The 25,068-nt window shown below is 44.2% G+C and overlaps 1 protein-coding gene across 1 annotated transcript in view; it reads left to right on the forward strand.

Annotated features, from left to right (window-relative positions):
- Positions 1-9,315: 9,315 nt before the first annotated feature.
- Positions 9,316-25,068, forward strand: part of LOC124550646 (serine protease snake-like) — an 80,027-nt gene continuing 64,274 nt past the window's right edge. The window contains exon 1 of the mRNA XM_047125373.1: positions 9,316-9,490. Within this exon, the coding sequence (XP_046981329.1) occupies positions 9,394-9,490 (97 nt within the window). The 5' untranslated portion in view covers positions 9,316-9,393. The remainder of the gene's footprint in view (positions 9,491-25,068) is intronic.

A 25,068-nucleotide genomic window follows, 5' to 3' on the forward strand; every position in this document is an offset into this window, starting at 1 on the left:
TGCACGAACAGTTCGATGACGTTTGCAGCAGCATGGTCTATCTGCTCGTAGACCATGGCTGCGGTTACCCTTGACGCTGCATCACAGACAGGAGCGCCTGCGGTGGTGTACTCAACGACGAACCTGGGTGCACGAATGGCAAAACGTCATTTTTTCTGATGAATATAGGTTCTGTTTACAGCATCATGATGGTCGCATCCGTGATTGGCGACATCGCGGTGAACGCACATTGGAAGCGTGTATTCGTCATCGCCATCACCCTGCGTGATGGTACGGCGTGCCATTGGTTACACGTCTCGGTCACCTCTTGTTCGCATCGACGGCACTTTGAACAGTGGACGTTGAATTTCATATGTTATGACCCGTGGCTCTACCCTTCATTCGATCCCCGCGAAACCCTACATTTCAGCAGGATAATGCACGACCGCATGTTGTAGGTCCTGTACGGGCCTTCTGGATACAGAAAATGTTCGACTGATGCCCTGGCCAGCACATTCTCTAGATCTCTCACCAACTGAAATCGTCTGGTCAATGGTGGCCGAGCAACTGGCTCGTCACAATACGCCAGTTACTACTCTTGATGAACTGTGGTATCGTGTTGAAGCTGCGTGGGCAGCTGTACCTGTACACGCCATCCAAGCTCTGCTTGACTCAATGCCCAGGCTTATCAAGGCCGTTATTACGGCCAGAGGTGGTTGTTCTGGGTACTGATTTCTCAAGATCTATGCACCCAAATTGCGAGAAAATTTAATCACATTTCAGTTCTAGTATAATATATTTGTCCAATGAATACCCGTTTATCATTTGCATTTCTTCTTGGTGTAGCAATTTTAATGGCCAGCAGTGTATGTTGTCATTAGCATCAACAAATAATTATATTCTCATATTGTTACAAATTTCGTCTGTTAACATCAAAGACGCACGCAGAGAGACTTCGTGCGTCCCAGACTGAATTTCCGGGAAGGTACGTTCCGAGAAGAATCGGGCAGCATTTACTTCCTCCTACATACATTTCGCGGAATGACCACGACGCAACAATCAGGGAAATTGGAATTCATACGGAGGTTTACTTGAAAGTCGTTCCTACCACACACAATTCGCGAATGGAACAGGGAAGGGGGAGGTGGTATTGCTACCAGAAGTACCTTGGGCTACACGTCTCAGGGTGACTTGCAGGGTACAGATGTAGATGGAGAGCTGGTACATCACACACGGGCGACGATCTACATTATACACTATCTCATCAAAAGTATCCGGACTGCACCACGTAATGCGGTACTGACCACCAGGTCTCGCAAGAGCCGGACCCGCCAGCAAAAAGGGAGGCATGGTGTATAGTCTTCTCAGATGAGAAGCGGTAACAGCAGAATGAGTCAATTAGGAAAGCTCAGTGATTTCTAACGTGTACTGGTCCCTAGCTGTCACCTAAGTAAAAAAATCCATCATAGAATTTTCCAAAATCTGTGAATGAGGGCAAATAACTGTATTATGTATGATGTTTATTTTATGCTGTGCACTTGCGGGCAAATATTCTCCATTCAGTAATGTATTTGGGGATTTCGTTTAAGTAGTCGACTAAAAGCTACGTACTTCGTAAGGACCTTTGGGTCAGTCCCTTCGTGGTACATTTACTCGTAGATATAGGCAGTGCTTTTCTTACAGAAGACATCCAGTGTCAGCTGTATAAGTTAAAAGCCCTTGTGTACAGATATTCTAGGAAGAGAAACATTTTGCATGACGACAATACACTGAGTTATTACTTTTGCCCTTCTAAGAGCGTTCATATTTCATTCATTGTAAATTTATTTTACTTTTCCGTATGTGATCCATTAATTCAGTTGAAGCAGTCACACTGGGCTATATTTTCCAGATGCGGAAACTTCAATTTTGCATTCAGCGTTTCGTAAGTACAACGTGTGTCTGCCTGAGGACTCCCAAACGTGAGTAGTTTCAGTGGTCCCAGCCCGAGTGCTTCCAATAAGTGACGTTAACACCTGGCTCTCTTGGACAAAAACACTTCCCCGTTCGCTTTATCGGTAGTTTGCCACTCAAGTACTAGGTGGTTATAATTAAAGAGCAGCTACTCACAGAAGTCCATTGTGGGCTGTAATTACCGAAAGTGGGTAGACATTCTTATGTGTTGATGTGGAACTGATTTACACTAGAAAAAATTAGTTCGAATTTTGGCCACCAGGTGCAAACCTGGCGCTGTACAGCATCTCGTCGGTGCTCGTATTGGACAAACTGTGTAAGCGGCAGTTAATAATTACACCAAAATTATGCCTTTCGCATATGTTTGACCTTTTCTGCCCAAGTCCCGTACCTAATCCATTACATACGGAAACATTTCAGTACACCTTTCTTGCATTCAAAGCGCCAGATTTGCACATGGTGACCAAAATTGGAACTAATTCTTTTCCAGCGTAGATCGGTTATTCATTAACGCATTAGAATATCTGACGAGTTTCGCTGCCACACGGGAATTACAGCCGACACTGGACCTCTGTGAGTAAGTGCACTTTAATTACACTGAAGAGCCAAAGAAACTGGTACACCTGACCAATATTGTGTAGGGGCCTCGCGAGCACGCATAAGTGCCACAACACATGACATGGACTCGACTAATGTCTGAAGTAGTGCTGGGGGGAACTGACACCATGAATCCTGCAGGGCTGTCCATAAATCCGTAAGAGTACGAGGGGGTGGAGATCTCTTCCGAACAGCACGTTGCAAGGCATCCCAGATATGCTCAATAATGTTCATGTCCGGGGAGTTTGGTGGTCCACGGAAGAGTTTAAACTCAGAAAAGTTTCCTGGAGCCACTCTGTAACAATTCTGGATGCGTGGGGTGTCGCATTGTCCTGATGGAATTGCCCAAGTCCGTTAGAGTGCACACTGGACTAAATGAATGCACGTGATCAGACAGGACGCTTGCGTACGTGTCACCTGTCAGAATCGTATCTAAACGTATCAGGGGTCCCAATTGCACACGCCCCACACCATTATAGAGCGTCCATCAGTTTGAACAGTCCCCTGCCGATATTCAGGGTCCAACGATTGATATGGTTGTCTTCATACTCGTATACGTCCATCCGCTCGATACAATTTGAAACGAGACTCGTCCGACCAGGCAACATGTTTCTTGTCACCAACGGTCCAATGTAGGTGTGATGGACGTAGGCGAGGCGTAAAGCTTTGTGTCGTGGAGTCATCAAGGGTACACGAGTAAGCCTTCGCCTCCGAAAGCCCATATCGATGATGCTTCGTTGAATGGCTAGCACGCTGACACTTGTTCTTGGCCCAGCATTGAAATCTGCAGCAATTTGCGGAAGGTTATCACTTCTGTCACATTGATTCTCTTCAGTCATCGTTGCTCCCGGTCTTGCAGGATCTTTTTCCGGCCGCAGCGATGTCGAAGATTTGATGTTTTATCGGATTTCTGATATTGCAGGTACACTCGTGAAACGGTCGTGCGGGGAAATGTCCACTTCATCGCTACCTCGGAGACGCTGTGTCCCATTGCTCGTGCGCCGACTATAACACCACGTTCAAACTCACTTAAATTTTGATAACCCGCCATTGTAGCAGCAGTAACCGATCTAACAACTGCGCCCGACACTGGTTGTCTTATATAGGCTTTACCGACCGCAGCGCCGTATTTTGCCTGTTTACATATATCTGTATTTGCATACGCATGCCTATACCAGTTTCTTTGGCACTTCGGTGTATAACCACGGTGTATTTGGACACTGAACGAGGTGGCGCAGGGATGAGCACACTGGACTTGCATTCGGGAGGACGACGGTTCAGATCCCCGTCTGTACAACAGATTTGTTTTTCCCGTGATTTTTTTAATCGCTCCACATAAATGCCGGGATGATTCCTTTGAAAGCGCGTGGCTGACTCCTTCCCCATCCTTCTAAATACGAGCTTGTGCCATTCTCTAGTAACTGCGCCGACATTGAACTCTGATCTTCCTTCCTTTTTAAGTGCTGGGGCGTCTTCACACAATAATGGGACTCCTTTACAGGGAACGAATCGCTGTACTGTCTTATTTTCATCTGAACAGCTTATGGTGTGCTGTTTGAACTGATCCATCTAATTTTGTCTCTATGAAGTCAGTCCAAACAGATTCGAAACTTGATTAATAAAAAATAGGGAAACGCTAAGATGGTGGTTTTAATACTTCATGTGTTGTACATTGTCTCCCGCTCATACAACCACTGCCAGGAAAAGCCTCCTTTGGGTTGTCAACTCGCGCTTCATATTCACACCTTCCGTCTTGGCGAACCATCAGAGACCCATTCGGCACTTCGTCGTTTTGTGTGGGTTGGTACTAATAATACCAAGTCTCGTAACCTGTGATGATCTTTTCTGATGATTTTTTCCGAAAAGAATTGTCTGTGTTATATATTTCAGACAAGTTATTTTTGTTCAGAAGTCAAGGTGTGCGGGACAAACTTTGTAGACGGGTCTCTATTCTTCAAAACATTCCTGAACACTTGAGTTAGAGACGTTGCTACATTGCGACTTGCGACACAACATCGATGCCACACTGTGGCAGCACATCCACAACTTAGCATTGGCGGTTCACTACTGACTGACTGAACACACATCTGTTTTTACAGTTGTTTATCCAAGCTGCCACCGTAGTTACTGCGCTGATGAACATAATCAGTCTCGGAACTTTTTGGACAGGCGGCGTAGACGGTTGGTTGCTTGATTTGGGGGAGGGGACCAAAAGCGAGGTCATCGGGCCCATCGGCACGGGGAAGGACGGCGAAGGAAGTCGGTCGTGCCCTTCCAAAGGAACCATCCCGTTATTTGCCTGAAGCGGTTTAGGGAAACCTCGGAAAACCTAAATCAAGATGGCCGGACGCGGGTTTGACCCGTCGTCCTCCCGAGTGCGAGTCCATTGTGCTAACGACTGCGGAACTTCGCTCGGTCAGTGTAGACGTATCGCTAGGTATCTTCAAATAGCATAACATCCCTATTCGCTTAATGATTATAGCAGGAGATGAGATAAATGCACCGAGACAAAAAAAAAAATGGTTCAAATGACTCTGAGCACTATGGGACTTAACATCTATGGTCATCAGTCCCCTAGAACTTAGAACTACTTAAACCTAACTAACCTAAGGACATCACACACATCCATGCCCGAGGCAGGATTCGAACCTGCGACCGTAGCAGTCGCGCGGCTCCGGACTGAGTGCTTAGAACCGCGAGACCACCGCGGCCGGCTGCACCGAGACATACCTCCTCTTTGTTTGTCCCGCTGCACAAATTATGCTTGAAAGAGTCTAAGTATGATCAACTTTCCTCGCCCCGTGGACACCGTTGCTTTACTTCACGTATATAAATTAGTAGCTAAAGATATATTTCTTGCGCAGTTTTGGGCAATAGCATAAAATTTGTTGAAAATTTCAAAATAATTTTCCTCCCCAAATGACTCCAAGCATTTCTTCTTGTTTCTAAGACGATAAACGTGGGTTGATCACTTACATCTCTATCAACTGGATTAAAATTAAGGTTGCCTGTAGTTTCCTCAAGTCGGGTACTTTGAGACTGAGCTCTTATCAAACATGCACATGAAAGGAACGCCGAAGAGAGAAGCACACCTGCACTTGTATTAATCCCAATCGTTTTGCTAGAATCTCTTTTGCACTTTGGTTTACACACTTCTCAACTTTATGCCTCGCTGTCGTGATTATGTAGCTTTGTATGTGTCGGGATGTATTTCACACAGAACATCGTGTGGTTCACTCCATCTCTCTGTCCACCTCCTCCACCTCACGCTTCCCGTCCATCTGCTCCTGTCCCTCTCTCTGCCCATGCACGGGGTCCCGGGTTCGATTCCCGGCGGGATCAGGGATTTTCACCTGCCTCGAGATGACTGGGAGTTTGTGCTATCCTCATCATTTCATCAACATTCACGAATGTGGCGAGTTTGGACTGAGCAAGGGTTGGGAATTTGTACGGGCGTTGATAACCGCGCAGTTGAGCGCCCCACAAATCAAACATCATCATCATCATCATCATCATCTCTCTGTCCATTTCCTCCCTCCCTCTCTTTCCATCTCCTCCTTCCCCTCTAAATCCATCCTCTCCTCCCCTTCATATACTCCTCCCCCTCTGCCTATGGTCCATCTGCTCTTCATTTCCTCTCTCTGTTCATGTACTCCTCCCGCACTCTCTACCCATCTCTTCGTCCCTCTGCCGCAGTCCATTTCCTCCTCTTTCCTTACTCTGCCTGTCGCCTCTTCTCCCTCCTGCCCCCCTCCCTCTGTCCATCTCTTCCCTTTTTCTGTCCATTTCCATCTCCCCTCTCTCTATACAACTACTCCTCCTCCTATTTTTTCCATCTACTTCTTTCCCTCCCTGTCTCTCCACCTGCTCCTCTTCTCTTCTCTCTCCAAATTAGCACCCCGCCCCAATAGGAAGTTGCTGGTTCTTACACCCACACTATTTCTTTTCAGATAGTAAGTCATATGTGTTGGTTGAAATCGATCCAGCGGTTTAAGAGGAGTTTTTTAACCAAGGCTTTGCCTGCATGCGCACATGTCACATATATTTCTCATACACCGAATATGTTCCACACATATTTGTACACAAATTTCCCCTCTACCTGGATCGTAATTCACCCTGCTGTTTCGTTTTCACGCAGCTCTATGTTTATTACGACACAACTCTTATACTATGTGCCGCACAGCAATGTAATATTTAAAGTACATCGGCAGCATATGTGGATACCGTCTGCCAAATTTGTTGCGAATAGAGTTAGTAGCAAAGGAGTTATAGATTAAAACGTCATGCAATATGCGGCAGTTTTTCACGCATCTCAGTGTTTATGACGTCACATCTCCCCAACTATGCTTCGTACAGTCACATAATTTTGGTAATATATTCTGTCTGCCAAATGTGTCGACAGTACTGTTAGTAGTAAAGAAGTAATGAATTAAAATGGCATATCTGATGCGTCAGTTTTATTGTAAGAACAGCGAATATGTAGTCAGCGATAAACATTTTTCCTTTCACTATTTTGTGCGGGTTGTCAATGAGGAACAATTCCGTAAACTTATGAAATTATGTGTAAAGTTTGTTCTAAGTCAGTAAGTGCTCTCATTCTCAAATACTGGGTGAATACAGTCTGGCGATTTGCGCGTGCCGGCCGCGGTGGTCTAGCGGTTCAGGCGCTCAGTCCGGAACCGCGCGACTGCTGCGGTCGCAGGTTCGAATCCTGCCTCGGGGATGGATGTGTGTGACGTCCTTAGGTTAGTTAGGTTTAAGTAGTTCTAAGTTCTAGGGGACTGATGACCGCAGATGTTAAGTCCCATAGTGCTCAGAGCCATTTGAACCATTTGAACCATTTGCGCGTCGTGAGCTACGCTACTTTCCTACCCTCCCCCCCCCCCCCCCCCCCCCATCCCCATTAACAGGAAGGTGGTTCTTATCCCCACAGCGATTCTTTCAAGACAGTGAGTGATAAGTGATACGTGTACCCAGTTTGGTTGAAATCGGTCCGGTGGTTTTGTAGGAGACGTGGAACATACACACATACAGGGTGACAGTTATTGAACTATATGAAAGAAAATCATCATAGCTTCTGAACGGTTTGCGTCATTTGGATGGGTTAGTCAGTAAACAAAATTGGCGCATTTGGGGGACAGAGAGAATCCGCGTTTCATGATCGAGAAGTCCCTTCATCCTCAACGGGTGACTGTGGTGTGCAATGTCCAGTCACTGAATAATCGGTGCGATGCTCCTTGATGGCACAGTGATTACCGAGCGCTACGTAAAAGTTTTGGAAGATGATTTCATCCCCATTATCCAAAGTTACCCCAGTTTCGACATGATGTGGCTCATGCAAGACGGAACTTGACCCCCATCGAAGCAGAAGAGTGTTTTATATCCTGCAGGAGCACTTCGGGGACCGCATTCTGGCTATGGGGTATCCAGAGGCCACTGGCATGGGCCTCGATTGGCAGCCATATTGTCCGGATCTGAAAACATCCGACTCCTTTTTGTGGGGCTGCATTAAAGACAAGGTGTACAGCAACAACCCCAAAACTATTGCTGAGCTGAAAACAGCCATTCAGGAGGTCATCGACAGCATAAATGTTCCGACACTTCAGCGAGTCTACAGAATTTTGATATTCGTCTGCGCTACATCATCACCAATGATGGCAGGCGTGTCGAACATGTCATAAGCTAAATTCGAATATCTGTAGTGACGTTTACACGTTGAATAAAGTCTGTGTGGGCCGTGGTCTGTAATTAATTTACGTTTTTTTCATATAGTTCAATAATCGTCATCCTTTACATACGTACATCCATTTTCGTAATTTGTAAAGTTGTGTATGGAGAACACAAAACAGGAAACAAGTACGAATCGGAACAAAATTTGACTGGTGCCCTTTAAAAAAAATCTATTGATCTGACGATGGCTCTCCATCCCAGAAAACATGCTGAATACTCCCTTATCCAGAAAACTTCTTTCCTGACGCAAATTTCTCGTGACATATGATATAATCGAGCTTTCCTGAGTAAGCAGTGGTGTGCAGAGTGAAATGCTTTTTGGAAGTCACGAATTAGTGCGTCTCCCTGGCCGCCTCGATCCATGGCTTTCAAGACGTAAATGAGGATAGCGCGAGATGGGTTTCGCATGACCTTTGATATCTGAAATGTTTCAAATGGCTCTGAGCACTACGGGACTCAACTTCTGAGGTCATTAGTCCCCTAGAACTTAGAACTAGTTAAACCTAACTAACCTAAGGACATCACACACAACCATGCCCGAGGCAGGATTCGAATCTGCGACCGTAGCGGTCTCGCGGTTCCAGAATGCAGCGCCTAGAACCGCAAGGCCACTTCGGCCGGCTTTGATTTCTGAATCCACGCTGGTTGGCACAGAGAGGATCATTCTGTTCGAGATACGTCACTAAGTCTGGGTCCAGAGTATGGTCTAAGATTGTGCAACAGATTTGTGTTAACGCTATCGGACGAATGTTCAGTATTTTGTCTACTTTTTGGTCGACACATGTGTGTCAGTGAGGGTCAGTTGGACAGAGTTGAGAAAAAATGAGGTGGTGTAAATCGATAGTTAAGAAAACTCAGAAGTGCCAGAGTACTGGACTGCTGGCGAAAGAAGACCGCCCGCAGAGCGAAATGACCATCTGCGGGAAGCTGTCGGGGCATCCCAGCGCCTGCACGCGTCCGTAACCTTGATGGCGCTTGCCATTGGCCGCAGCTCGTAATGACGTCACGGGCCCTGACCCGGCCGGTGGGAGCCGAGCGCCCGCAGGTAAGCTAACTGTCTTCCGAGTCCAGTTCTTCGCCAGGCGCCGCAGTAGGAGGTGAAGACGATTAGCGGCTCGCAGTTGTGCATCAGAGATGGGCTCCGGAACGATTGCCTTCGTAGTGCTGGCAGCATGCGCCACGGCCAGCGCTATCGTGTTCAGCGAAGACGCCAAGCCCTCCGTATACAACGGTAAGTGTTGTTCCGGAACATTTGTTGCTGCTACGGAACATTTCACTGTTCGCTATTGCGACTGCGGCCAATGACCTTGAAACTATGTAGATGAAGAACGAATCAGTTCCTTGTTTGAACGCCACGCGGCGCTGTAACCGGCATCTGTGCCGTACACAACGTCTAAATGACATGCGTTAGAATACTATGGAACACGTAAGCGTATTTCGCTAAAAAAGGCTGTTTAATGTGACGCTGAAACAGATGAACGGGCCAGTGCGTGTAGCTACGTACGAAGTGCCGCAATCAAAACAGATATTTCGTACGAAGAACGTAATTAGCGAAACTGCTTCGGTATTCATAGCTTCCTAGCTCTATACGTCAATGCAGAAATCGAATGCAGCGATTGAAATGTTTGGAGACATTCGCCATCATGCGCTGTGCACGCTATAATCAGGTATAAGAGGACAGAATTTGAAATAAAATAGTTCAGACATGTGTTCTACTTCTTGTGGTGTCCGAGATTAACGCATCCAATTGTTTACTAGTTCTCGTTTTTTATTCCTCATGATACAAATTTTTCATAACACGTGCGTGAAAATGCAGGTCACCTCGGTGAATTTCACACATTGTATCTTCTCGTGTTAGCCATGTTGCAGCGTCCTCTTGAAGCAACGTTACGACGTTCCTGCTTTTTTATCTTCAGGTACAGCGTCATAGTTTACACACCATTTTGAAGCTGCGTTGGATTTCCCCCACCCCCAACCGTAAGGGGAAAGTAGGCTTTCTCGGCAAATAGACTACTTCTGAAGGTGACTAGCAGGAAACTCGTAGCAGTGCTTCCAATCGTTAGGTTGACATATGAGAAGATTCGTCAGGTTGAAATGCATTTTAAACAGTTGACAGTCAATGTTCGGAACAACGGAACAACTACAATCAACTTGTCTTGTTTAATACTTGTGTTCGTTTATGAGGGCAGCTGCGTCCGTGTTGCGGCCTTTATATTTCACTGTTTTCACATATGCTTGTGGTGGTCGGCAGGAACGGCATCGCAGTACTGGGAATTCATCGCCGTCGAAGCAGCATTTGAAGTGCATATGCAGAAACCGACTTTAGAAAATTTACACAATATATTCTACACATCGATACAGGCACCGTTCTTTCGTACATAACCGTGACGTCTTAACACTAACACTCAAGAGTCCCATTTATTACAACAGACTCCGTAACGTCACACGTGCAGCCTCTTATATTGTTCTCGCTAAGATTATACCTTAACTGCTCCAAAAGATTCGTTCTTTCATGAAGTTTCAGCATTTAAATGGCGTACTGTTTCCTCTGCCGCAGTTTTAATATATTTTTCAAACATGGCCATCTAACCGATTGCTTTGTATACGGCGAATTGCAAGCACCAAACGTACAATTTAAGGGTTTCGTCCCTCTGTTGATAAAAATACTCTGAGGGTTCCACACAAACTTCATTACGTATATATACCCGTAGTTGTCCTAAACCTCAACAATTTTTGCCGTTTATCGATAACGATTCTGGCAAGATATCGGTCCCGGAAATTTTAAGATTTTCGAAAATGTTTTAATTTTAAGTTTTAAGTTTACATTTCTGGTTTATTTTAGCATTTGATACTGTAATTGTATAGCTACGAATTAACAATTTTCGGATTTATTATTTTACTTGCTCGGTAAAACCTCCCTTCTTGCGAAATTTCACTATTCTGGATCAACTGGAAGTGCTCTGTAGGTTTTAATAAGTGAGTCTGTATCAAAATATGTGACATAAAGAATCGTATCTTTTAATTGCATTGACTTGGAAGCTTAAATTTTTTACAGAGCCTAAGCGGCTTCGGCATAGATATGAAAATAAACAGCTGAATTCAAAGGGAAAAATTCATACCATGTTTCTCAATGGGATGTCATGAAAAGACGGCAACTTTCGATACTATTAAGGCAACTTGCTATATTTCCTGAAGGCAGTGGTGAATCAGATTAAAAAACTGAATGTTGAGATGTATTTATTCTATCACTGTTTATCTACTAAATTACTTGATGCATTTAAACATTGAATTCGTAACTGCTCTGTGATATTTTGAAGCACTTCGCGTTTGGCTAAAGAAAGAGGAAATACACTTTGTGATCAAAAGTATCCGGAAACCTGGCTGAAAATAGCTTAAAAGATTTTGGCGCCCTCCATCGGTAATGCTGGAATTTAATATGGTGTTGACCCACCCTTAGTCTTGATGATAGCTTTCACTCTCGCAGGCATACGTTCAATCAGGTGCTGGAAGGTTTCTTGGGGAATGGCAGCCGACTCTTCACGGAGTGCTGCACTGAGGAGAGGTATCGATGTCGATCTGTGAGGCCTGGTACGAAGTCTGCGTTCCAAAACATCCCAGAGGGGTTCTATAGGATTCAGGTCAGGACTTTGTGCAGGCCAGTCCATTACACGGATATTGTCGTGTAATCACTCCGCCACAGACCGTGCATTATGAACAGGTGCTCGATCGTGTTGAAAAATGCAGTTGCCATCCCCCGAATTGCTCTTCAACAGTGGGAAGCAGGAAGGTGCTTAAAACATTAATGTAGGGCTGTATTGTGATAGTGCCACGCAAAACAAGAGCTGCAAGCCCCCTCCATGAAAACGCCACCGCCTCGGAATTTTACTAATGGCACTACCCACGCTGGCAGATGACGCTCACTGGGCATTCGCCATACCCACAACCTGCCATCAGATCGCCACATTGTGTACCGTGATTCGTCCCTCCAAACAACATTTTTCCACTGTTCAATCGTCTAATGTTTACGCTGCTTACACCAAACGAGGCGTCGTTTGGCATTTACCGGCGTGATGTGTGGCTTATGAACAACCGCTCGACCATGACAGCCAAGGTTTCTCACCTCGTAGTACTAGCAATGGATCCTGATGCAGTGTGTAATTCCTGTGTGATGGTCTGGATAAATGTCTGCCTATTACACATTAGACCCCCTTCAACTGTCGGTGGTCTCTGTCAGAAAACAGACGAAGCCAGCCTGTACGCTTTTCTGGTGTACGTGACCCTTCACGTTTCCACTTCACTGTCACGTCGGAAACGGTAGATCTAGGTATGTTTAGGCGTGTGGAAATTCAGCGTACAGACGCATGACAAGTGACACACAATCACCTGACCACGTTCGAAGTCCGTGAATTCCGCGGAGCAACCCATTCTGCTCTCTCGCGATGTCTAATGACTACTGAGGTCGCTGATATGGAGTACCTAGCAGTAGGTGGAACACTATGCACCTAATATGAAAAACTTACGGTTTTTTTTTAAGGAAACGGTGAGAGGTCGAAATCTGTATATTTGGAGGGGTAGAAGATTAATTATGGTACCCACGAAACGTACAAGCTTTCGTGGCTAGCAAGCGATGTAGCCTGCATCACAATTGAGAAGACGTAAGTAGTCAATCGCCTATTCCATACAAACATGGAAATACATGCGTAATGGGAGAAGGGGGGAGGCGGGGGGGAGGAAGCCGACTCACATCGGGATGACCCGATTGACATCTGATAGCAGTTCTCGAAGTGTCCATTGCCTTCACCACTGCATTTTCTCGGATTGTGCTTCTTACAAAACCCCCACACAGGATCTCCTTCAGCTGGTTGAAATGAGGCGCTCCTCAAAAATAGCTCGTAGGAGCTCTGTTTAAACGCTAGCAAGCTGCACGAATAACGCTATTGAATAAACCAACTGAAGAAAACCGTGAACGAAAATACTGAGTAAAGCTCAACCCACTCCTTCATAGGGATTTTTTAATAAAATTGATGCCTCTTTTTTTTCTCTCCCACTATAATGATTAGCCGTGCGGGATTAGCCCAGCGGTCTCAGGCGCTGCAGTCATGGACTGTGCGGCTGGTCCCGGCGGAGGTTCGCGTCCTCCCTCGGGCATGGGTGTGTGTGTTTGTCCTTAGGATAATTTAGATTAAGTAGTGTATAAGCTTATTGACTGATGACAAAAAAGAAAGAAAGCGTCGAATGTGTGTGTGCTCTTGAGAGATCAGACTGACGTTTAACAATAAGGCCGGCGCGTGTTCTACAAATATGTCCCCGAAAATCTGCGGAAAAGTATGAGTAGAGCGAGACCAGACATTGCAGACAAGTGGATGCTGCACCATGACAACGCCCCGAGTCACACGCCCACTTCCATCGCGGAATATTTGACCTCAAAAGGCATTTCTGTTGTTCCACAGCCCCCCTATTCACCTGATGAATCCTTGACTTTTTTCTTTTCCCGAAATTGAGAAACGTCTTAAAAGGACGTCATTTTCGGTTTTTTAAGAACATTCAAAAGAGTGCGACCGACATGTTAAACGGCCTACCAGTTGAAGTCTTTCAGCGCTGCTACCAAGACTGGGAACAACGACACCGCCAGTGTATAGCTTCCGAAGGAAACTATCTTGTAGGGGACAATGTTATTGTTTGGAAAAAACTTTGTTAGGAAAAAATCTGTCTCATTACTTTTCTCACACACCTCGTATATTTATCTGTACACTACTGGAACCAATAAAGGCAAGGAGGTTCTTACCATGTTTTTAGCCTGCAGAAAGGATCCATACTTTTTTGTGCAGGCAGCGAATTGGAAAAGTTCAAGAAGTTACATTGTATCAAAAGGCTCAAGATCCATCCGTTGAACAGTAACGTTGATTTTTTTTTTTCCGAGTATTGGGACGATACCAGCGAGGAGGAGACATCAAAGTGATGTGAAGACAATACCACGGTCAATGGATGCTGAGAGGAAGCTCATGCGACTGTTGATCATTTCACTTGAAAAAAGTCATGGGAGAAAAGACAAGTAATTAAGTTATAGTTACAACGCAGCCAACTTTTAAAACTCAATATACAAATTTGCGCCACGAAAAATGTTACCATCCAGGTTCATGAGACACATTCCTTACGAAACTTTTCTCCGAACGTAATATTTCCTTCTTTTTTTCCTCGCTTTCTCTGACCATAGCGGAATAACAAACTGATAATTTAAATTATTTCACAAAGGAAAAAAGAGGAAGTTTACTGAGCTAATGGCTCTGAAACGACCACAAAATGCTGCGCAGATACGCAGATCGACATCATTCGAGCAACACGCACTTCATCTTGAAACCCTCCTATCGCTGGGTATTAGAAGATGCAGTAGACAAGAGTGACTAACATTTAACTGCACTGCATCATAACGTATCGTCAATGCATTAAATGTTCGCTAATCTGCGAGAAATGTTGAAATAATGTTCTCCATGAGTATCGACCGAAGATAGTGTGTACGTTGCATAAGACTAACGATGAAGTAACGTTTTTAATGGGAGTAACTTATCTTCTGTCGTTTTATAGTGTGCTGTATCCTAATATGGAAACAAAACTGGCTTGTCACCCACCATCACTTAACACTCAGGCCTTTTAAAGAGGGCATTATAGCGACTTTTCTTTTTATTACGTGAGTGATAAACTACGGCAACGGGTCAAAATTGGTCTACAATAAACTGGCCTCCTAGTAAATTTTTGAATCGTGGAGAAAAAGTTTTGCGCCGCAAGAAACTCGTGGATCTGAAAACATTTCTACTACCACCTTCTAACTTTGGACTAATGAAAAATGTCATGAGTGGCCCAATGATGGAGAATTATGCACAGGTTACCTCACCTATCAGAAGCGAAATTCAAAGATGGCGTGTTTGTTGTACCTGACGTTCGAAAAATGTTAGATTCAAGCTTTGAATAAAAAACGAATATGAATGAGAACAAGGACTAGGTATCAATCAAGGATGTTGTTACTGTGTTTTTAGCCTGCAAAATGGGTCCATACTATTTTTCTGTGCAGCCAACTAATTGGAAAAATCCAAGAAGTTACACTGAATCACGAGGCTCAAGATCCATCCTTTGAACAGTAAGCTTGACTTTTTCCGAAAGCTGGGGCGATGCCAGTAAGGAGGAGACATCAAAGCGATGTAAAGACAATACCAGGGTCTCCGGAATATCAGAATGATGGGAGACGGCTGTTGATCATTTCACTTGCAAAACAAATTCATGGGAGAAAAAGCTATATCTGATGCTTTAAGAAGAGAGAAAAGAAACATAAGCCAGTGAAAACACAATTCCCGTTTAATGAAGGTGTTTTCACCTTTGTTGTTGTTCTGGTCCGGTCCTATGCAGCTTTTCGCACCACTCTATCCTGTGCAAGCCTCTTCATCTCCGAAAAACTACAGCACCCGGCATCCATTTGAGCCTGCTGACAATATTCACGCCCTGGTCTGTTCCACAATTTTTACCCCCCACTTCCCTCCATTATCAAACTGATGATTCCTTGATGGCTCAGGATGCGTCCCGTCAAACGATTCATTGTTTTAGTCAGTTTTGCCATAAATCTTTTTCTCCCAATTCGATTCAGTACCTCACCATTAGTTACTCGATCTATCCATGTAATCCTAAACATTCAGCTATAGCACCACATTTGAAAAGCTTCTATTTTCTATTTATCTCAACTATTTATTTCCCACTTTTCACTTCTGTCATGGCTACACTTCAAATAAATACCTGCAGAAGAGACTTCCCTGTTTGATATTTATCTTTTCAGGAAAGCCTTTCTTGCTATTGTCAGTATGCATTTTATACATTCTCTACAGTGGCCATCACTAAGGTATTTTACTACCCAAATAGCAAAACTTATCCATTTCTTTTAGCGTCCCCTCTCCTACTGTCATTCCTTCAGCATTACCTGAGTTAATTCGACTACATTTCATTAGACTTGCTTTGCTTCTGTCGATGTCCATCTTATAACCCTTTTTAAAGACACTACCCATTCCATCCATGTGCTCTTCAGAGTACTTTTGTGCCTCTGATAGGATTACAATTTCATCAGCAAAATTCATGCTTAATCTTCTCCTTGAACCTTAATCTTCTTTCGAAATTTCTTCTTGAATTTTTTAATCTTATTCAATATCCAGATTGAATAACATTGGGTACATGCTAAAACCCTGTCCCACTCCCTTGTGAACCATTGCTTCCCTTTCATGTCCTTAGACTTTAATGTTCATACCTCAATGAAAACTTTGTTCATATTGACAATTCCACAGTAGGACGTTTAAGCTCTGATATGGAAGCTGTATGAGAGGTAGTCATAAAGTTTCTCACCTCGAAAAATCAAGCTGTGACCCTGAAACTTGCTGGTGGTGTTAATCCTTCTCTGCACATTCACCCTTCAGTGAGACACATTTTTCCCAAAGATTGACGGTTTGTTGGAGGCCTTTGTTGTATAAAGCATAGATCAGAATAACAAAGTGATTGATAGTTGAGCATGGGAAGGAGGGATGTTGTTAGTCGGCTGTTAAGCGTATAGCGCAATATGGTAGCAGCATCTGTGATCTCCGAACCGAGTACGTTCATATGTTCGTTGTTAACGTGAAGTATGGAGTTTGCTTTGCTTGGTCATATTAGTGTTCCCTAAACAACTTCTCACTTAGCTTCACACATTCTGTAAAAGAAAGAAACCGCACAAAGAAACAAAGGAAAGAACAATCACAACAGTTATGTTAATACACTGCAATTGTTGTCCACAGTTGAGTAGCAGAGCGATGTGACAACTGTGCACAGGACAGAGGATGTGACCAAACTGTGCTCTGATTGCTTGTTGCTATGATAGCTGTCCTGTAAACACATAGCTGTCGGTCACTTTGTCATTCTGATCCTGGTTATAGAAGCCTGCATGTCGGCTGTTCGGGAAAAGGTCCATCTCGAAAATCAACTCGTTGTCGTCCTGGAAATGTCTGCCGTGCAATTGTTTCTTCATCTGAGGAAACAGGGACAAGTCAGTGAGTGCCTTATCAGGAGAAACGGGGTTCAGGCAAAAAAATGATGGCTCAAGATGCAGCATGTGTGACTGCCCTGTGCAGAATGAGCTGAGACACTTTCGAGGAGGAAAAAAACACCCTCGGACAACTCTCCGCCAAATTCCATCTTTACATCCTCCTGTAATTTCTTCAGGAGATTGGGACAGTAAGCTCCTGTGACAGGTTACCTCTAAGAAGCAATATGTGTCAGCATTATATCATAGTGTCCCAAAAAAATTAATAAATAACCACTCCAGTTACTACAATTTATCTTGGTCCACGACTGGTTGTGGCGATTATGGTGAAACCATTTTCTAGTGGATCTCCAAGCAACAAGAAATGCTTCACCATACCACAATTTTCAGATCCATTATAAAATGCCTACAATATGAACACCACAACAAGTCTTGGACGAAAATAAACATTGTAGCAACTGGACCACTTATTCATTAATTCAAAATATAGTTGCAGAGCGGCAGCGCTCCCCAAACATGGGTAAATTGACGTTGATAGTCCCAAAGGACACTCAGCATCGCCTTGCCAGTTGAGTCCACATGGTTCCATTGCTATCTTTGCTCTAGAGCCTCCCATTCTTACACTCAGTACTCGTTCATGGCCAAAGGTGGATAAAGACGTTACCTGGTCTGGACTGTCACAGCTGCAACATTTCTGCTGCCTGTTGGTTCAGAGGGCAATTTGAATGGGTGTGAGCAGGTGCTGTGCTTTATGTTCAAAACGTGCAAGATGTTACAAACTGATTCTTACCGGATTCTCGCTTTTTGCGATATCGTCTCGAATATGATACACAGATCTTAGACCAGCTGGGTTTCCGCTTCTCTTACGTTTACTGTGTCTTCAGAGGTGATCTGAAAGTTGGCCATTGCGCATCAGCCACCTTATCCTGTGTGGACAGGATGAGGTGGTTGATGCGCAGTGGCCAACTTTCGTCCAGAGCGCTGGGCGAGTACACTCGTTTGTTCGGAAGAGGAGGCTGGCAGTGTTCACCACCTTTCGGCCAGTCAGCGATGACAGAACCGAGGGGCACGTATTGTAATCTTTCTCATATGATTTTACAGAAACTACTCGGTAAAAAAAAAATCATTTTTGCGTTACTTGTAGCTTTACACTAGGATCGCTCCAAAAGAAATGCACACTATTTTTTTAATCCCTCTTTTATTCTACATGTCTGTAGTGTGTAGATACATCCTTTAGGAACAATATTTTCATTTCTCCACATAATTTCTATCCCTCTCAACTGCCGTACGCCATCTTGGAACCAGCGCCTGTATACCCACACAGTAAAATTCTGGAACAACCTGTTGGAGCCACTGTTTGGCCGCGTGCACAATGGAGTCATCATCTTTAAACCTTGTTCCACGAAGAGAGTCTTTCAGTTTCCCAAAGAGATGATAGTCACATGGAGCCAGGTCAGGACTGTAAGGCGGGTGTTTCAGTCTTGTCCATTCAAGTTTTGTGATCGCTTCCATGGTTTTTTGACTGACATGTGGCCATTCATTGTCGTGCAACAGCAAAACATCCTGCTTTTGCCAATGTGGTTGAACACGACTCAGTCGAGCTTGAAGTTTCTTCAGTGTCGTTACATATGCATCAGAATTAGTGGTGGTTTCACTTGGCATGATGTCCACAAGCAAGAGTTCTTCGGAATCGAAAAACACTGTAGCCATAACTTTTCCAGCAGAAGGTGTGGTTTTGATTTTTTTTTCCTTGGGTGAATTTGCATGATGCCACTCCATTGATTGCCTCTTCGTCTCTGGTGAAAACTGATGGAGCCATGTTTCATCACCTGTCACAATTCTTCCAAGAAATTCATCTCCACAATTCTGGTACTGTTGCAAAAGTTGGCTGCATACTATTTTTCTTGTATCTTTGTGAGCCACTGTCAACATCCTGGGAACCCACCTGGCACAAACCTTTAACGCCAACACTTTCAGTATTCTGCAAACACTTCCTTCCCCTATCCCAACGTAGCGTGACAATTCGTTCACTGTGATGCGTCTGTCAGCAGTCACCAATTCGTTAACTCTCTGCACATTGCCTGGAGTGTGTGCAGTACGAGGCCTGCCGCTGCGAGGGCAATCCTCAATATTGCTGTGCCCGCTTTCATCATGTAACCTGCTTGCCCACCGACTAACTGTACTGCGATCGACAGCAGCATCTCCATACACCTTTTTCAACCTATTGTGGATGTTTACCACTGTCTCGTTTTCACAGCACAGAAATTATATGACAGCACGTTGCATCTGACGAATGTCAAGTGTAGCAGCCATTTTGAAGACATGCTGTGATGGCGCCACTCACGGGAACAGTTTGAACAAAGTTTGAAAACAAGCGGGAAGGCTGTATCTACACACTGTAAGACTTTCACACATGCAGAATGAAAACTGTATTTTTACAAAAATAGTGTGCATTTCTTTTGGAGTGACCCTTGTATGTCAGCCTCATGATGATGCACCCATCATTTCCTTAACGGTTATAGTTATTGTGATATTTACATGGAAATAACAAACTGCGCGAAAATTGAAAAAGTTTGTAATGAAAAATGGGGGCCACTGTGATTTTGCATTTAGTGCATATTACATAATACGTTGCTGCGTGTGAAATTTAGCTAACATATAGAATTTTTTTCAGACTTGGGTGGAGGTCTCTGTCAGCAATCTCGAGAAAATTGATCTGATGTAGCACACTGATTTGCGATCGTGCCGTGCCAGCGATAAAGCCAGAATGAAATATCCGCAACATTCGTCATGTTACGTAAACGGGCCGGCCGGAGTGGCCGTGCGGTTCTAGGCGCTACAGTCTGGAGCCGAGCGACCGCTCCGGTCGCAGGTTCGAATTCTGCCTCGGGCATGGATGTGTGTGATGTCCTTAGGTTAGTTAGGTTTAATTAGTTCTAAGTTCTAGGCGACTGATGACCTCAGAAGTTAAGTCGCATAGTACTCAGAGCCATTTGAACCATTTGAACCGTAAACGGTTTCAGGTACCGAGATGAGATTCTGGCAAAGTATAGCACATAAAGAAGAGAATATTTTACCATATGGTTATTATTCAAAACTTCATTATCTGCCATGTTATTCCACTAACAACAGACTTTTCGATGAAAGAACGTAATTTTGGGGGCCATTGACAGCTGGTGAGTTTCCGAACAACATAACTGAAGAGATTCCATGTTTATTTTGTACTGAGGATGTGATTTCTTTAATGAGCTACTGACCGTACTTTTCCTCAGTTCCTCACTTAATAAACTTAATACACCACTCTTTGAAAATTCTCTCGCAATTGCGTCTGCACAACATGTAAACTCCGCTGTATTTTAACGTGGCAGCAAGAGAAATTTTACTCAAAATTCACCACTCATGGCTCTTCTCTGGAAGTTACAAATGGTTAACAAGCCGAGCGAAAATGGATCACTGAATTTTCAGCGGAATTCTTTTTAGATGTTAATCAATGCAGTGCAAGTGCAAGTGCGGGCACATCGGAGCTCCACTTAATATTTAAAATGTGAGCGTAAGCTTCGGTTCAGAGCGGCATTTCCCTTCCAGCTCTCGTCTTTTCCCCTACAGCCCGTTCAAAATGGTTCGAAAGACTCCCCATTTCTGCCCTCTTTATTGCTCATGAAAACCACACATTGCATGTTGTACCACCATACAGCGAGACCTTCAGAGGCGATGGTCCAGATTGTCCAGTAGCACGTCCTCTTGCATTGATGCATGCCTGTATTCGCCGTGGCATACTGTCCACAAGATCATCAAGGCACTGTTGGTCTAGATTGTCCCATTCCTCAAGAGCGATTCAGCATAGATCCCTCAGAGTGGTTGGTGGATTACATCGCCCATAAAACTCCCTTTTCAATCTATCCCAGGCTTGTTAAATAGGGTTCATGTCTGGAGAACATGCTGGCCACGCTAGTCGAGCGATGTCGTTATCCTGAAGGAAGTCATTCACAAGATGTGCACGATGGGAACGCGAATTGCCGTCCATCAAGACGAATGCCTCGTCAATATGCTGCCGATATGGTTGCACTGTCGGTCGGAGGATGACATTCACTTATCATACAGCCGTTTTGGCGCATTCCATGACCACCAGCGGTGTACGTCGGCCCCACATAATGCCACCCCAAAACAGCAGGGTATCTCCACGTTGCTGCTCTCGCTGGTCAGTGTGTCTAAGGCGTTCAGCCTGACCGGGTTCCCTCCAAACACGTCTCCGACGATTGTCTGGTTGAAGGCACATGCGACACTCATCGGTGAAGAGAACGTGAAGCCAATCCTAAGCGTTCTATTCCGCATGTTTTTGGGCCCGTCTGTACCGCGCTGCACGGTGTCGTGGTTGCAAAGATGTACCTCGCCAGGGACGTCAGGAGTGAAGTTGCGCATCGTACAGCCTATTGTGCACAATTTGAGTCGTAACATGACGTCCTGCGGCTGCACGAAAAGCATTGATCAATATGGTCGTGTCGCTGTCAGGGTTCCCCCGACCCATAATCCGTAGTTAAGGGTCATCCACCGCAGAAGTGGCCCTTGGGCGGCCTGAGCGAGGCATGTCATCGACAGTTCCTGTCTCTCCGTATGTCCTGCACGTCCGTACAACATCTCTTTCTTTCACCCCGAGATGCCTGGACACTTTCCTTGTTGAGTCTCTTTCTGGCATAAAGTAACAATGCGGACGCGATCGAACCGCGGTATTGACCGTCTAGGCATGGTTGAACTACAGACAACAAGAGCCATGTACTTCCTTCCTGGTGGAACGACTGGAACTGATCGGCTGTCGGACCCCCTCCGACTAACAGGCTGCTCAGGCATGGTTGTTTACATCTTTGGGCGGGTTTAGTGACATCTCTGAACAGTCAAAGGGACTGTGTCTTGATACAATATCCACAGCCAATGTCTATCTTCAGGACTCCTGGGAACCAGGGTGATGCAAAACTTTTTTTGATGTGTGTATAAAATTTCTCTCTCTACCCCCAATCTTCTCTGCACCTCATTTATCACTTTGTCTACCCATTTTATCCATTCTGTCCTCTTCCAAATCCACATCTCAAATACTTGTACTCTTCTTGCTTCCTCTTTCCTCAGTGTCCATGCCTCAGCTCTGTATAATGCCACGCTCTGTAAAAAGCTCTTTGCCAGGCTCTTCCTCGTATCCCTGTCCATGCACCCACATAGAAGCCTCCTGCCTCCTTTTTAAATGCCTTTTTGGCCATTGTTATGCGTGTTTTTACCTCCTTGTTACATCTCATGCCGTTCGTAGTTATGCTTCCCAGATCTCTGTAAGCACTAACTTGTTATAATCTTCCTGTCCTAGCTTTTTAGTTGTCCTTATTTTCTTGCACTTAACACCATAATTCTCTTTTTCTTATTAATTCTCATTCCGAATTGCTCAAAGGTCTTGTTTCTTTTAACATTCCAGTCGTAGTTATGTGGTTCTCTTCCAAAAACACCATATGATCTGTAAATCGAATACATTCTATCCTCCTACCACCAACCCGAACTCCTCTTTTTCCTTTCAAATATTTCCGAATAATATGCGCCAAATATATGTTACAGAGTATTTCCTGTTAGAGGTATTGGTTCTGAACGAGCCTTCTATCCCTCCAGTCGAGTCCGCGTGCAAGATCTTGTTCGCTGCAGATTAAATATCACAATATTTTGGTCGTGTTGAAAGTGTAAATGTACAACAAAATCAAACGCAATATTACACATAAGAATGCAGTGCCCATCCTCTACTTGGTGCACATGCAAACCACAATATAACCATTGCGCAACTTGCACAAAGGAGGTTCAGAAATGGTTCAAATGGCTCTGAGCACTATGGGACATAACATCTGAGGTCATGAGTCCCCTAGAACTCAGGACTACTTAAACGTAACTAACCTAAGGACATCACACACATCCATGCCCAAGGCAGGATTCGAACCTGCGACGGTATCAGTCGCGCGGTTCCAGAATGAAACGCCTAGAACCGTTCGGCCACACCGGCCGGCATGCGTACAAGGTAATCGTTTAAAGCAGTGAGGTGGATACACTATTTTTTCACTACCTAAAAGCATTTGTCTCAATATCGTTCTAATGCTTATTAACGGAAGTACGATCATATACGGGTATCATAGGAAATTTGTGACTAGCGGATTTCATCGTAGGGGCGATGTAGCATATTTACTTAGACGGAGAGTCATCGATTGAAGAAAACTCTCCCAGGGAAGTTCCTTGTGACCCTTGTCGTTCATTTTAATGATCTGGCGAATAATGTTAATATTTCTCTCAGAGATTTTGCAGATGATGCTGTTATCTGTGTTGAATTATCCTCTGAGAAAAGCTTTCAAAGTGGTGCACGTACTGTTAACTTGCTTTAAACCTTCAGAAACTTAAAGCAGTGCACTTCATCATCGCAAGACGTAGTCTCCTCTTATTAAACATCTTATCTCACACAAATACTCCTACATAAAAAAGTAAATCTGAATGGAATAAAACATTGTAGTGCCTGTGTTATCCTGAATTATGATGCAAAGTTTCTTCAGACATGCATGCATATGGCTGACGACATACATATGTTTGGTTCTGGTCATGAGTTGTGCTCGTGTAGCCAAATGGTAAGGCGACCGCTCGCGATAAGCGAGAAATCCGGGTTCTAGACCTGGTCAAGCACAAATTTTCACTGTCGTCATTCCATTATATAGCTGGTGGTTATCCATACTCGCAATTGTGAATACATTTCATGAAATGGAATGATCACATGGTCAGGTTCCTAGGTAAATCAGGTGGCAGAATGCAGTTCGCCGTTGCTGGGATACTGGGAAAGAAGTTTGCTTACAAAACAGTTAGTGCCTCAAATACTACACACACATTTTTCTCCCCAGGGCTTACCACTCTTTGGTGAGTATGTGCTTGGCTACCAAGGTGGCCCAACCATAGCAGAACTGCTATGCTTTTCGTTTTAAACAACTTTCAAACTTGAACACTTTCTAGCAAGATTCATACAACTGCTAATCTAATGCATTAAAATTGTTTGCAGAGCGGCACTTCATAAAATCAAATCAAATAATGTGCAGTTAACTTACTCTAGTCAAGGGAACATTGTGCATGACTAAGAGACGGAAATAAAACCATTTCTACTACAAATAACTTAAAACTTATATTACAACATCCCATTATAACACTTTCTAATAAATCCAAACAACAAATGAGCAAAATACTCTGGCTGACAAATAAAGTGAGCCTATCAAACACACTGCCCGACACAGTTGTAGGCCCTATTGTATTTATAATCTTTCAGTAAGCAACACGTTTCTTACCCAATCACAGCACGCCGAGACATTTAATCAGTTATTCTTCTTGCTCCTCACACGCAAATGGAACAAAGAAACGCTAACACATAATGCAACAATAAGTACCGTCAGCCATGCACCTGACAGCATTAAGAGTTTAGATGTAAATGTAGAATATGGAAACTCGTAACGTATGGTTAAATTAATGATGTCACATAAGTCGTATTTTCATTCCGCCAATACCGACCTAAGTTCCCTTTGATTTTTCTTAATCTTCCCCTGAAAACGCAGAAATCTGACTTCACGTGGAAAACAGCAAGGACTCCATCTTTTGTGACAATTCTATGGATTAAGGATGGCGGTTATCGCTCATACAACCAACATTCGGTTATATCGGTTTTTTCAACGCCAGTTTAACGTGACTGTAAAAATAGCCCGAAATAACCGTTTTCTGAA

Source organism: Schistocerca americana, chromosome 1, assembly GCF_021461395.2.
Source record: "Schistocerca americana isolate TAMUIC-IGC-003095 chromosome 1, iqSchAmer2.1, whole genome shotgun sequence".
Lineage (NCBI taxonomy): Eukaryota > Metazoa > Arthropoda > Insecta > Orthoptera > Acrididae > Schistocerca > Schistocerca americana.